Source organism: Erpetoichthys calabaricus, chromosome 12, assembly GCF_900747795.2.
Source record: "Erpetoichthys calabaricus chromosome 12, fErpCal1.3, whole genome shotgun sequence".
Lineage (NCBI taxonomy): Eukaryota > Metazoa > Chordata > Cladistia > Polypteriformes > Polypteridae > Erpetoichthys > Erpetoichthys calabaricus.
This window is the reverse complement of record NC_041405.2, coordinates 38,611,202-38,624,031: the sequence shown is the minus strand read 5'-3', so window position 1 is coordinate 38,624,031 and position 12,830 is coordinate 38,611,202. Positions and strand designations below refer to the sequence as shown.

The window sequence follows — 12,830 nt, the reverse complement described above, 5'->3', positions numbered from 1 at the left end:
TTTCCACTTTAATCACGTAGTTTATTTTGCCATTAAAGTAGAACATCATAAACTTCATCTTAAAATCGTTTAATTTACTAGTTTCTCAAATCCCATTGTAACCAAAGTAGCACGTTAAATGCTTTGTTCTGTATTCGATCTTCTATGTGCTCTATGTGTGTGAATCACTACCTGCTTCTTAAACTGGCTTTCTTTTTCTCCGACAGGACACATAATCCATTACATTCGTGATATTACAGCTCTCTGAATGATTAAAATACTGAGATGTATACGTGATATCTTTTTCATGATGATAGAAATGAAAGCATGTTATTAAATATGGGAACACGGTGGCGCAGTGCTTGTTCATGTCTCACGCAAGAGGCTTGCTGCGCCATGCACGACCTTCGATGAAATAATTTATTACGGAAGTACTGTCTCTTTCAAACGTACTAACCTCCAATTCCTGCCCTTACTTTTCTTTCTCCAAATACCCAATCGCCACACAATCAGCTCTGTAATAGATGTGAAGCCATCTGTAAGCTTAGAACTTCGATTCTTCAAAACTTTTAAGGAAGAATACAACGCAATGCAGGAACAATCCCTGAACTAGCTAGCGCTGTGGCACCGTGTCCTCACATGTTTAAATAATAACAATACAGATTATTTAAATGAAGTTAAAGTTTTATCTGTATAATATAATCAACATATTTTGCTGCATTTCATCTTAAAAATAATATTGTTATCATATGTAAATACGCGCTTCATAAAGAGGCGCAAGTTGTGCAATATTATAACTGTAGTGCAAGTTTACAGTGAGGTAATTGTACTTATAAGTACACACAGTTCTACAAGTAGCACTTGATGGACTAATTGAGTGCGTTTATAGTTCTTGGGATGAAACGTTTTACTAAACCGCGAAGTCCGCACAGGAAAGTCTCTGAAGCGTTTTGCCATGGCTCAGGCAGCGTCTGCTTCATGCTGTATACCGATAATACTCTTTCCAATCAGCTGCTGCTGTGATTCCCCACTCAGATACAATGATATAAATACTCTGAGTGGTGCAGTGAGAGTAATATGGAAAAAGATGATCTGCTGTTGCAACCCTTAACGGTAGCAGCTGAAACAAGAAGAAGATGCAGGGAGAATAACAACGCTAAAGCAGTTATGGTATTTGGAATACTATGGCTATTCCCTGGACCATTATATTGCTGCAGGTTAATTACAATCAGATGCATTACACTAATAAACAATATGCAGGTAGTTTCAGTGTATTTATAAAGCCGCGTCAGGAATGTGAATCTAAGAAAGAAAGGGTGACCACACAGGAACAGTACCACTGCTTTGACGCTGGGTGCCGCCAGTCTGCAAAACAGGGTGAAGAAATTGCGTACGCCAGGGTATGAGGTACCGTGGAAATGTGTGTGGCTTTACACCAAGTTTAGGTTTTATACATCGCGATTTGAGCATGGAAACGTTCGTATACAACATTTCTGTGCGTACGCACCGTTTCTACATGAGGCCTCTAGAGAGGTAGAAGTGTTAGCATATAGTGGAGAGATTTGGTGATAAATTTGCCCGTTTATTTTAAAACAGTATGGTCCGTGGCCAGGAGGTTAAGTTATCTGTGCACCCATGGAAGCAAACGCTAGAGAAGGGTTGTATTCTCGAAAGTGTTCACGATAATTTTTAGCTTCTGATGTTTGCTGTGTAAGAAGCTGTTGTAAAGACACAGGTGGCTCCCGCAACGGTGGTAAAGCTACTTTATCGTTGTGGCAGCACCTCGAGTACTTGTTGGATGTATTACGCTCAGCAGGTCAGTACAGTGCATGACATGGAAGAGGACGAATAGGAATCGAGAAATGCCGTGTTGGCTGCGTGTGGGCGGGACCGGTTTTGAAGTGGAAGCAGAACAAACAAGAAGAGAAATATATATAAGAGATAAAAGGGAAATCTTAACTATGACATTTATTTTTCATCTGAAGTAATGAAAGTATCTTAGCACAAAACAGTCAAAGGGATCCAATGTAGAACAGTACGTTTAGGACATCAGAGAAGAGTTTAGAAAAAAAGCTTTGAGTACACTAGTAGACCAAAATTGGGGCAGTGGGATAGGAAAATAAAACTGTCATTATAAAAGGGTGTGGCTGTATGCTTAACTAATGGAGATAACAAAATAATCATTCAAAATTACAAAAAGGCTGATGTTAGTGGAAGTGATAGTCCAAAACTGATTGGCACCATACTGCAGCTTTGCATGGTGTGTCTGAAGTTACACAATGTCAAGATTAGTGCGAGATAAAACAAACAACTATTCTTTTACAATCAAATGTCGGCCAAAATGGATAATGAAGCTGCGTCTGTACGTGACATCAGGCAGAACTGATTTAGCAAGATGCATTAATGTTACCCCACAGATAATTAAAAAGCAGTCTATAAATAAATCATTAGTAAGAGAAACATGTTGTTTTCTGCTTATTATAATACAGCAAATTCCTTGTGTACTTAATAATAAGCATATGCCTGCATAACTTGAACTGGCTTCTATTTTTTGATCATTTCTCTGCTGAGTTAGATGGAATGATTCTGTAAATTGGTTTGCTTGCAACATGTGTAGAGTATGGACTAACGTTAATAAACTAACATATTTTTTTTTTGAGGAAAACTGAGCGACCAACTGTCACCTTCCTTTCCCTTATTCAAGCTTTTCTTAACTTTCTTTTTGGCTTTGACACTTCAATTTAAACAAAACAAATGTGAATCCAACATTGGCTAGCAGGTTTGTGAGGACTGTGCTGAAATATTCTGACTAAAAGAGAAAAGGAAAATAAGACGTAGAGACTTCCCGGATTGCTACTTTTGACTAAAAACATTATACAAGTATTCAAAGTAAATTATTATGTTAAATGTAATTTCAGTAACTGGCCAATATTATGTTCCAATATTTTTGAAGGCTCCTATCAGTCAGAGGCCTTATCCTTGGATTCATCCAAAATTCCCCTTTACAGCAGCCCCATGACAGAGGTAAATCATTATACATGTAGGTTTGTGACAGAACCTTCCTTCCAGCATTGATAGAAATGACATAAAAAAATTTTAAAAATTACAAAATATAGTTTACACAAGTATAATGCAATAACTGATAAATTTGATTTGGCAAATATAACCCAGAAAATATAAAAATCACAGTTTTTATATGAAATAAATGATTCATTTATTACTCAATGTGCCAATATGTGTTACCAAAACAAGAAACTTTTCTTGTTTTAATATCCAGCAATAATAAACACAGAATTCAAAATGCCTAGGCTATACAGAACTGTTATAAATAGTAATTGCGCAATTTTTGGCAGTACAAAAATGCAAACAACTAAAAATAAATAAATTTAATTCAAAAAAGAAATTTTAACAAGGCAAAAAAATATAAGAAAATGAACAACACCACAATTTCAGACTTAGGGATGACTGAAATGCAATGAAATACATGTAGAAGAATGCTTCATCATAATACAGGATAATATTTATGACAAAAAAACATTAACTAACATATTTGCTCAGCAGCCACATAAAGTAATAAAAATATTAACAACAAAATCTCTATATCATCCACAAAACTGTCCAACTGTCCTAAGAAAACCTATTTAAGGTGTTGCTCTTTGTAATACCTATACATGAATTACATAAAATGTAATATAAACATTAACATTATACAATAAATTATACATTATACAAAGATATTGTCTGTCTGTATACCTGCATTGTTATCACTCTTTAATTTAATATTGTCTTTATCAGTAGATAGATAGATAGATAGATAGATAGATAGATAGATAGATAGATAGATAGATAGATAGATAGATAGATAGATAGATAGATAGATACTTTATTAATCCCAAGGGGAAATTCACATACTCCAGCAGCAGCATACTGATAAAAAAAAAAAACAATATTACATTAAAGATTAATAATAATGCAGGTAAAAACAGACAATAACTTTATATAATGTTAACGTTTACCCCCCAACCCGGGTGGAATTGAAGAGTCGCATAGTTTGGGGGAGGAACGATCTCCTCAGTATGCTGCTGCTGGAGTATGTGAATTTTCCCCCTTGGGATTAATAAAGTATCTATCTATCTATCTATCTATCTATCTATCTATCTATCTATCTATCTATCTATCTATCTATCTATCTATCTATCTATCTATCTATCTATCTATATAAATGTTCAAATGTCTGAAGACACCCAACAGAATAGACGTCTGGGCTAATTTGTTGTAAACTGGATCTAAATCAACTGAATGTAAAGTTGCATTTATTGAAAAGAAAACTGTTTCTCAATGTGTACTGTGAGTTCACTAATTTCAAATTAATGAAATTATTATATAGCCTCAACGTGAACATAAATAACAAAGTTAGGTAAAATGTTGCAAACAACAGATTTGAAAATAAAGCAATATGAATAAAATGCATACATTTAAGTTCACATTTATCATTCAACACATGTGCTTGTATTATTGTTAGACTTGCAGGGTTTAGGGAAACAAACAGTTATATCCAAATGAGCACCTGTTCAACTGATTTTTTCATAATTCATTATTAAACAAAAATAAATTAACAGTTATTTGCAATTAGTGGAATGATTAGATACAGTTTTAGTTTGTTTTTTTTTTAAGTAAAAGCTGATAGTTTAACACTCACCTTCTAAGTAACTTTTTTCAAAAAATGAATAACGATGGTTATTTTGTTTGCAAACATCTGTTACATTTCACTTGAGCCTTGAATTTCGCTAAACACACGATAAGTCAGTACTACACTGGAAACACCTCTGCCTACAATTCATCTTTGCATGAGTCAATGATGAGGAAGTGTATCTTCTGTTTCCTTTTGCATTTTTTTTTTCTGTGCAAAGATGTAATCAGCTGACAAGCTTTAAAAAATAAAGCCGTCATTGTAAGCACAGATTTTATTTCGTCCTAAAATAGCTTTGAAAACTTTAAAGAACACCTCATGAAGCATTATGATTTGACATCCAAGAAGGGACTAGCAAAGCTGATATATGTTAAGCCACAAAAGTATAACTTACCGGCTTTAAACTGGTGAGTTTTATCGTTCAAGTCCCCAAGGTCCTTAAGCATCACGTGCAAAATTCCGAAAGAATTCTGAATGCCAAAGATAGAGCCGTTGCACCAAGTGGCAGCGAAGACAATGAACCAACCAAAGCCCCCTTCGGGTGGCTCGAACAGAGAACCCGGCAGGATGCTCGAGCTGTTAGGAGCCGAGTTTTTTTCTGGACATCCAGTTTCAATGAAATTGCCGAAGCTGCATTTTTCTGTTTTTGTGTGTTTACTTCTTTGGGTTGCTCTGGGGTTTTCTATCACCACTTCTACTCTTTCTAAATGGCCCGTTCTTTCGTGTTCTGTTTTGCCTCTCCTCTTTGCATTTTGCTTTTCCTCCGCTTCAACGTTATCCATGTTTTTATGTTCACTTTCAGACACAGTTAATTCTTCCCCACTTCCCGGTTCATGGCTGCCACTCTGAATGCTCATTCTTCAAAATCAAGACTATATAAGCTGTACAGATATAAAATATAGTTTTAATTTGGAATCATACATTACGTTATTTATTTCTCAAAAGAGTATCGCTGTAGTTTAAAACACATTAATTACAACCTTGCAAATACGATATATGCAACTCTCGCATACAGGAATCTGACGGCGCTTATTTCTGCAGTGCCATGCGCAAATCTACCTGTGTCTTCAGTGCTACTACAATAAGATGCTACACGTGTCTTCCTCTGGTTCAAAGACAGCCAGCATCGTGCCAAGTGGGTATTATGCTCTATATCTCTAGCGTTCAGCATCACAGCGAGAACGACTACATTTCTTACAATCTGGGTTACTTAGTATTTTTTTCTACACACCGGCCTCTCAGTTTTGACTTGCCTGATACTGGTGCAGATCGCAAGATGACAACGGAGATTTCTTGGTTTGACAACAGGGATTTTAACGACGAAGCCCGAGTCCTGAATCGTAGCTCCGCCTGTCTGAAGGTTCGTCACCGCAGTCAGAGTCAATCACATCAATGGCTGTTCAGCAGCTTTCTCTAAGCAAGACATGGGAGACCACTGAACCGAGCGAATGACGCTTTAGCCGAGTTACACTGACCCCATTTCGATCTCCACCACATTATGCTATAACGCGAGCAGGCAGAATACATTTAACTAGCCAACTGTGATCCCTATAGGGACCTGTTAATAATAAAGTATATCAGAATAAAATAAATCCCGTATTAAGAGACAAAACATTCCGGTTAGATATATTTTAAAAGAGAAAGAGAGAATTTTCCCCTTTTTTTCAGCACCAAATGGTCGAATCGTTCAAGTGACTTATAATGAGGCATCAATTATTCACCTCCAAAATTAGCGAAAATCACCCTCTCTTGCACCTCTTGCACCTTTATTTGCTTAGCAATGCACATGCCCTTTGTGACCCAACTTTCCAGGCGCGGATAAACTTTTGTGACGTTTCCTCCCAGATATTCTCGGGATTCTATAAATTAAGACAAAAACGAATATATTGAGTCGCATTGTGGGTTGTATATTTTAATAAAAAATAATTAAAGATCAAAACAGTTTCTAAAAATGACATACAGTACTTACACTTATTTGATTAAGAACAATTGAATATATATAATTACTGTATAATGGAAAACAGGTTACTGGTTATTCCTATTTTCGATTAAAGTCATCTCAACACAAATAAAGTGATAATCTTTTTCAGAAAACTTTTCAAAAGGCACTGCAATAATATATACAGTACCTTGAAGAAATAAATACAGGAATAGCTGACTTTACCATTTATAATTCACAAACCTAAAATAGTTGTTCATATTTACTAATAATCGATATTACATGATTAAGATATATTAAGGTTGCCATTAATAACAACCAAGGAAGGAGGAACATGTGAATGACCCATGTGTCCAACCACTCATAACTCTATATATTTTAAATGCTAAAAATTACCAATACTTTAATTAAATTTCCTTTATATAGTTATATCATAGCTGCTAGCTTATAGTGCATATACATAATAAAACACAACACAATAAAATGAAGCTTAAAATGACCACAGAAAATGTTTAGCCAAAGAGAGTGATATTCAATACTTTCATACAGCTGTTGTTGCTTCTGTTTGTATGAGGCATTGTGGCTCAGTGATTAGCACTACTGCTTCACAACTTCACACATTTTTTTTAAATCCTGCTTAGCAATATGCCTGTTTTCCCCATGCCATGTAGCTCTACCACATTCCCATACTGTTATACTGTTGACTCTAAATTGGTCTGTTATAAGTGAGTGTGTGTGTGTGTGTGTAAGTGTGTCTTATACTGGATTGTTGTCTCATAGATATTTGGTTCCCTGAACCAGATTAAGCATGTCTGAAAATGGGTAAAGGGATTAATGAAGATGAAACAAGCAGCATATTTGAAAATGGGTGAAGTGATTAATGAATGAGATGAAACAAGTAACCGTAAACTTGTTTTCTTTTAAATCATTTTTCTCAGTTTCTAGCCTTGGTTTAATAAATGACAACAATCTAAACCATGGATCTTATGGCAGTTAAATCATAACTGTGTCTTGCTAAAAAGCATCAGTCCTGCTCAACTTCTGTTGGTGATGTGTCTATCATATTTTTATCACCTCTCAAGTGGACTACAATAAATTTTTTTTAATGATTTTCCAGGTTTAAAACAAATAAGCTGACAACATGTACACTCATTTGGCTCACAAGCATTGTTATTTTAGGTTTTGTGCTGAATAATTATGCTTTTTATTACAATAGACTAGATTACTTACAGTGTCCACAACATCAAGAAATATCCCGACACAGCCCTTTCACTGTTCCCCAACAACAGTATGTATCCCCTGGGAAAAGCTTGATGAGCTTTGTGGCTCCTACTCTGTAACACTTCCATACTTGAACCATTCGTAAGGCTCAGTCTTGAGGTGCAAATCCAACTGTTCTTTTCTTTTTTCAATGTTCATTCAGTTATATTATCCTCATTTTGTGTACTTATTTAGACTCCAAGATATAAAGGTGTGCCTAGAATGCAGACATTTATATGTTATTTTAATTGTGTTTTTTTTAAGCTCAAATCCTTGGGTGTGATTTCAAAATTTCTTTTTGATAGCACTTCCTGTTGAAATATGTAGTTTATTTCCTAACTCCTCTTGGTATACATACATGATGCATTTTCTTTTTTTTGTTTTTGCTGCATTAGATTTTATTTTATTGATTGATTTACATATTTGATATTTAATTAACTTAATTTTACAGTAAATTTTAAATTATTTTGGTGTGCATATTTTAATATGATAGTTGAAATTAGAGATGAAGTTCATTATTTAATTAAACACTTTTGTAATTTTAATGGCTGTCTTCTGTGGAATTCTATGCACGCAACTACATACATTTTCCAGCAGAAGGAGATGCCTTGCATGGTACTAAAATTGGTTTTAATGCCATTGCGGGCATATCTGGCATTATAGGTGCAGTTGATGGAATGTTCTTCACTATTCATACTCCCAAAATCTTTTTTTTTTTTTTTAATTTTTATTTTATTAATTTTCATTGTAATCATTCCATACAAACAGATGAATTTATAACCCAACAAATTTGAAGACAAATCAAACCCCACCCCTGAGAAGGAGAGCTTAGCTAAAGGAAAATTGCTTTAGGCTTTTTAATAAGGCAACATTAAACAAAAGAAAGGGAGAAGTAAATATCTATGTAAATAAGAGATGGAGAAGGGAGTTAAATGCGGTAATAGTTATTTCTCTTATTCTAAAATAATATTGATTAAATCCTGCCAGGTTTTGAAAAAATGTTGTACAGATCCTCTAACTGAGAATTTGATTTGTTCCAATTTCAAATAATATAAAACATCGGTTTCCCACTGACTTATAAGAGGAGAGTTAGGATTCTTCCAATTTAACAAAATAAGTCTGCGTGCCAAAAGTGTAGTGAATGTAATCACCGTTTGCTTGTCCTTCTCCAATTCAAGTCCATCTGAAAGAACACTGAACACAGCTGTTAATGGGTTAGGAGGGATTGTGATATCAAGGCTGTCTGAGAGGCACTTAAAAATTTTTGTCCAAAATGATGTTAGTTTGGTGCAGGCCCAGAACATGTGACCCAGTGAGGCAGGAGCTTGGTTGCAGCGTTCGCAGGTTGGATCCTGCCCTGGAAACATTTTGGACATTTTTAAGCGAGACAGATGGGCTCGATATATAATTTTTAGTTGAATAATTCTATGCTTTGCGCATATAGAACTCGAGTGAATTCTCTGCTTTGCTACCTTCCACTCCTTTTCTGATATATTGATTAAGAGATCTTCTACCCAATGTCCTCTTGGATCTTTGAAAGGTAGAGACTCTAATAAGATTTTATATATTGCGGAAATAGTGTTTATTTCCTCGAAATTGAGCAGTATTTTTTCCAGCATTGTGGAGGGTGCAAGGTGTGGGAAATCAGGCAATTTCTGTTTAACAAAATTTCTAATTCTAAAACTATTGAATGGTTTCTTAGTGCTAAATGTTCAGCTGATATGCAACCATCATGGACATTTTACAGACATTGTGGTCAAGTGGCCTAGGAGTACATCAGAATATCTGGTCCAGCTCTGAAGTGTGTCAGACAGCAAGGGATGGTGCTCCTTCTGGTGGCTGGTTACTGAGAGACAGTGGATATCCCCTACACAAATACTTGTTAACTCCTGCTCAAACCAGAAATAATGGTTGAGGAGAGGTGTAACACTGCACACCAAAGCACACACACTGTTGTTTAGTGTGCTGTGGGCATTTGAAGAAGATATTTCATGCCTACACAAGTTATCTGGGGTCTAAGATTTTCCCCTGAAGGCTGCAATGCTGTTATTGTTGTGAGTGCTATGCAGCACAGCATTGCTGTAGATGCTGGAATACCGCTTCCTCAAGAGCAAGGTAATATTGAAAAAGCAGAGGAACACAACATTAAAATAGTGGAAGAGAGGAGGAAGGGACACCAGGCCAGACTGGAAACCAGAGGACATATCATCAGAAATGCGTTTGCTTGATATATTTTATTAACTAACGTTTTGAATATTTTCAGTCTTTTTTTATATTTTGGGTATTTTTGTGTATAAACTTTAAATACTCATATTTATACTGTTCAAACTTTGTTTTTATATTTAATATGCAGCGCATTCTCGCAGCACTATTGACGAGCTGGCTCCCCGTTCAGGGATTGTTCCTGCCTCGCACTCTATTCTTGCTGGGACTGGTGCAACCCTGGATGGATAGATGGATAAAATAATTAAACATGTACTATGAATATATTTCAATGTTCATTAAAAGTTTTGAAGTATCAGCATTCTAAGCTTACAGATGGCTTGACATCTATTACAGAGCTGATTGTGTGGCGATTGGGTACTTGGAGAAAGAAAAGGAAGGACAGGAATTGGGAGTTAGTACATTTGAGAGAGACAGTACTGCTGCGGGAGCGGGAGCAATCTCTGGAAGGGGTGCTGCTCATCACTATCACTGTGCCACCGTGTTCCCATGTTTAATAACATGCTTTCATTCCTATCATCATGAAAATAATTTCAAGTATACATCTCAGTATTTAAATTATTCAGAGAGCTGTAATATCATGTATGCAATGGATTCTGTGTACTGTCGGAGGAAGAGAATGCCAGTTTAAAAAGAATGTTGTGATTCACACACATAGAGCACATAGAAGAACACGTACAATACAAAGCATTTAATGTGCTACTTTAGTTACGATGGTGTTTGAGAAACTAGTAAATTAAACAATCTGTTTTAGTGTGAATTCTACGCACGGCGTTATGCATGAGGCCCCTGATATCTATGCAAAAGGACGATGGTCCAAGTCTTTCGAATCCTGGTTCTTCTTGTCTTGCTATATGGTAGCGAGACATGGAGACTATCCAGTGACCTGAGATGAAGACTGGACTCCTTTGGTACTGTGTCTCTTTGGAGAATCCTTGGGCACCTCTGGTTTGACTTTATGTCAAATGAGCGGTTGCTCATGGAGTCCCAAAAGAGATACCTTACCTGCATTGTGAGGGAGCGTCAGTTAGGGCAGTATGACCATGTGGTGCAATTCCCTCGAGTAGTGAAGGTGGGGCTGAATTCAACCCAAGGAGACGCGTTCACTCCTCTGAAACCCTCTCTTAAATTGTGATACAATGGGAAACAAATTATTTTTTCTTTTTTACCTCCTCTTTGCTCGATCAGCTGCTGGAGTGCTGCTACTGCCGTGCCGTGTGTTCTGCATGTCGTGCGGCACTTCGAACATTTAAAAGCCTATACAGCACTTGTCCTACTCTTTGTTTTTTATTTCTGGCCCCAGGCATGGTTCAATCTCTTGGCACAAAGTATCGTCTCTCAGGATTCGAGTTCTTGATATTTTTTAGTTTATAATTGAAAAAAGGAATAAGAATCTGAAATTCTAACAACATCACATTAAAGTTCGATAAATTCTGAAAACAATGATACCAAACATATACATGTAGGTTTTAAAATAAGCCATATTTAAAGTATGACTAAAAGCATGACATAAAAATGTGACATAAAATCGATGTATTTTTAGTTTTAGGATTTTATATATATATATATATATATATATAGAGAGAGAGAGAGTAGATATATAATATATATATCCATCCATCCATTATCCAACCCGCTGAATCCGAACACAGGGTCACGGGGGTCTTAATATATATAATTATAATTATAATTAATTATATATAATTATATAATAAATAATTATAATTAATTAATGTAATTATAATTTATAATTCTAATTCTATATAGAACCTTGTTTTAAGGATTTCTAAGATTTCCATAGTTGTGTGTCTTAAGTAGGAAAACTAAACAGATAAGACCAGGCCCGGTCTTAGGTATTATGGGGCCCTAAGCGAAAGGGGGGTCCAGGGGCCCCCTGAGGGGGGTGGAGCCCCCCTGGAAGCTCTGTGAAATGCATGAAAATTAGACCAAGGAGTCGATCCGAGGCCCTCCGGACGCCGGGGCCCTAGGCGGTTGCCTACTTCGCCTATGCCTAAGGCCAGGCCTGATTGGGACAAATAATGCTGTAGTATATTTAAGTATATATGACAATTGCTCACTCGGACAATTTGTTTTGGGGGCCCCCAAGAAGGCGGGGGCCCTAAGCTATAGCTTGTGTAGCTTATACATAAATCCTGCACTGGATAAGACAGTTGTAGAGACTATGAAAAATTTGATATATTTGTCTGATAACATTTAATGAAATGGTATTCTAAACATCCATTACATTTCTTTTCTTCTTTGGAGGTTCAGCCCATTGCACATCCGAGGCACCACAGTGATCTGTTCAGGCCTAGTGGCTCCTGCCTCCCTACACTGTTGTCCTTAGTTTTTTTCTCACTCTGCCCGTGTGAGTGTTTCCTTTCCTCTATCATCTGGAAGTTTCCAGTGGGACTTTCCTAAAACTTTGTCACCTTTGATGATGCTCTTGACCCTGGTCAAATCTCGCAAGATAGGTACTTCCTCATAACTGACAGACATTTGTAACTTTTTACAGTATTTTCATTAATTTCTTTAATTGTGTTATGTGCCTCTGTCAAATGTAAGTTTATGCAGTCACCTTCATTTAAAGACATTTAATAATGAAGGTAGAAAATCAAGGAAAGGCTAAATTATATTAATAAGACATAGTAATAACTAACTTTGTAACGGCCGACCCCTTTTACCCAGCCGGCAGCTACACCTCCAAGACCAGTGGCCTGGATAATTTACTGAGAAAGA

The 12,830-nt window shown here is 36.2% G+C and overlaps 1 protein-coding gene across 4 annotated transcripts in view; it reads right to left on the bottom strand.

Moving 5' to 3' along the window:
* Positions 1-12,830, bottom strand: part of LOC114662093 (monocarboxylate transporter 8-like) — a 1,225,996-nt gene that overhangs the window by 126,852 nt on the left and 1,086,314 nt on the right. For 2 of the 4 annotated variants that reach the window (XM_051934371.1, XM_051934372.1), the window contains exon 2: positions 5,064-5,552. In XM_051934371.1, the coding sequence (XP_051790331.1) occupies positions 5,064-5,526 (463 nt within the window). In that variant the 5' untranslated portion in view covers positions 5,527-5,552. The other 2 variants (XM_028815421.2, XM_028815422.2) reach the window with 2 other exon arrangements.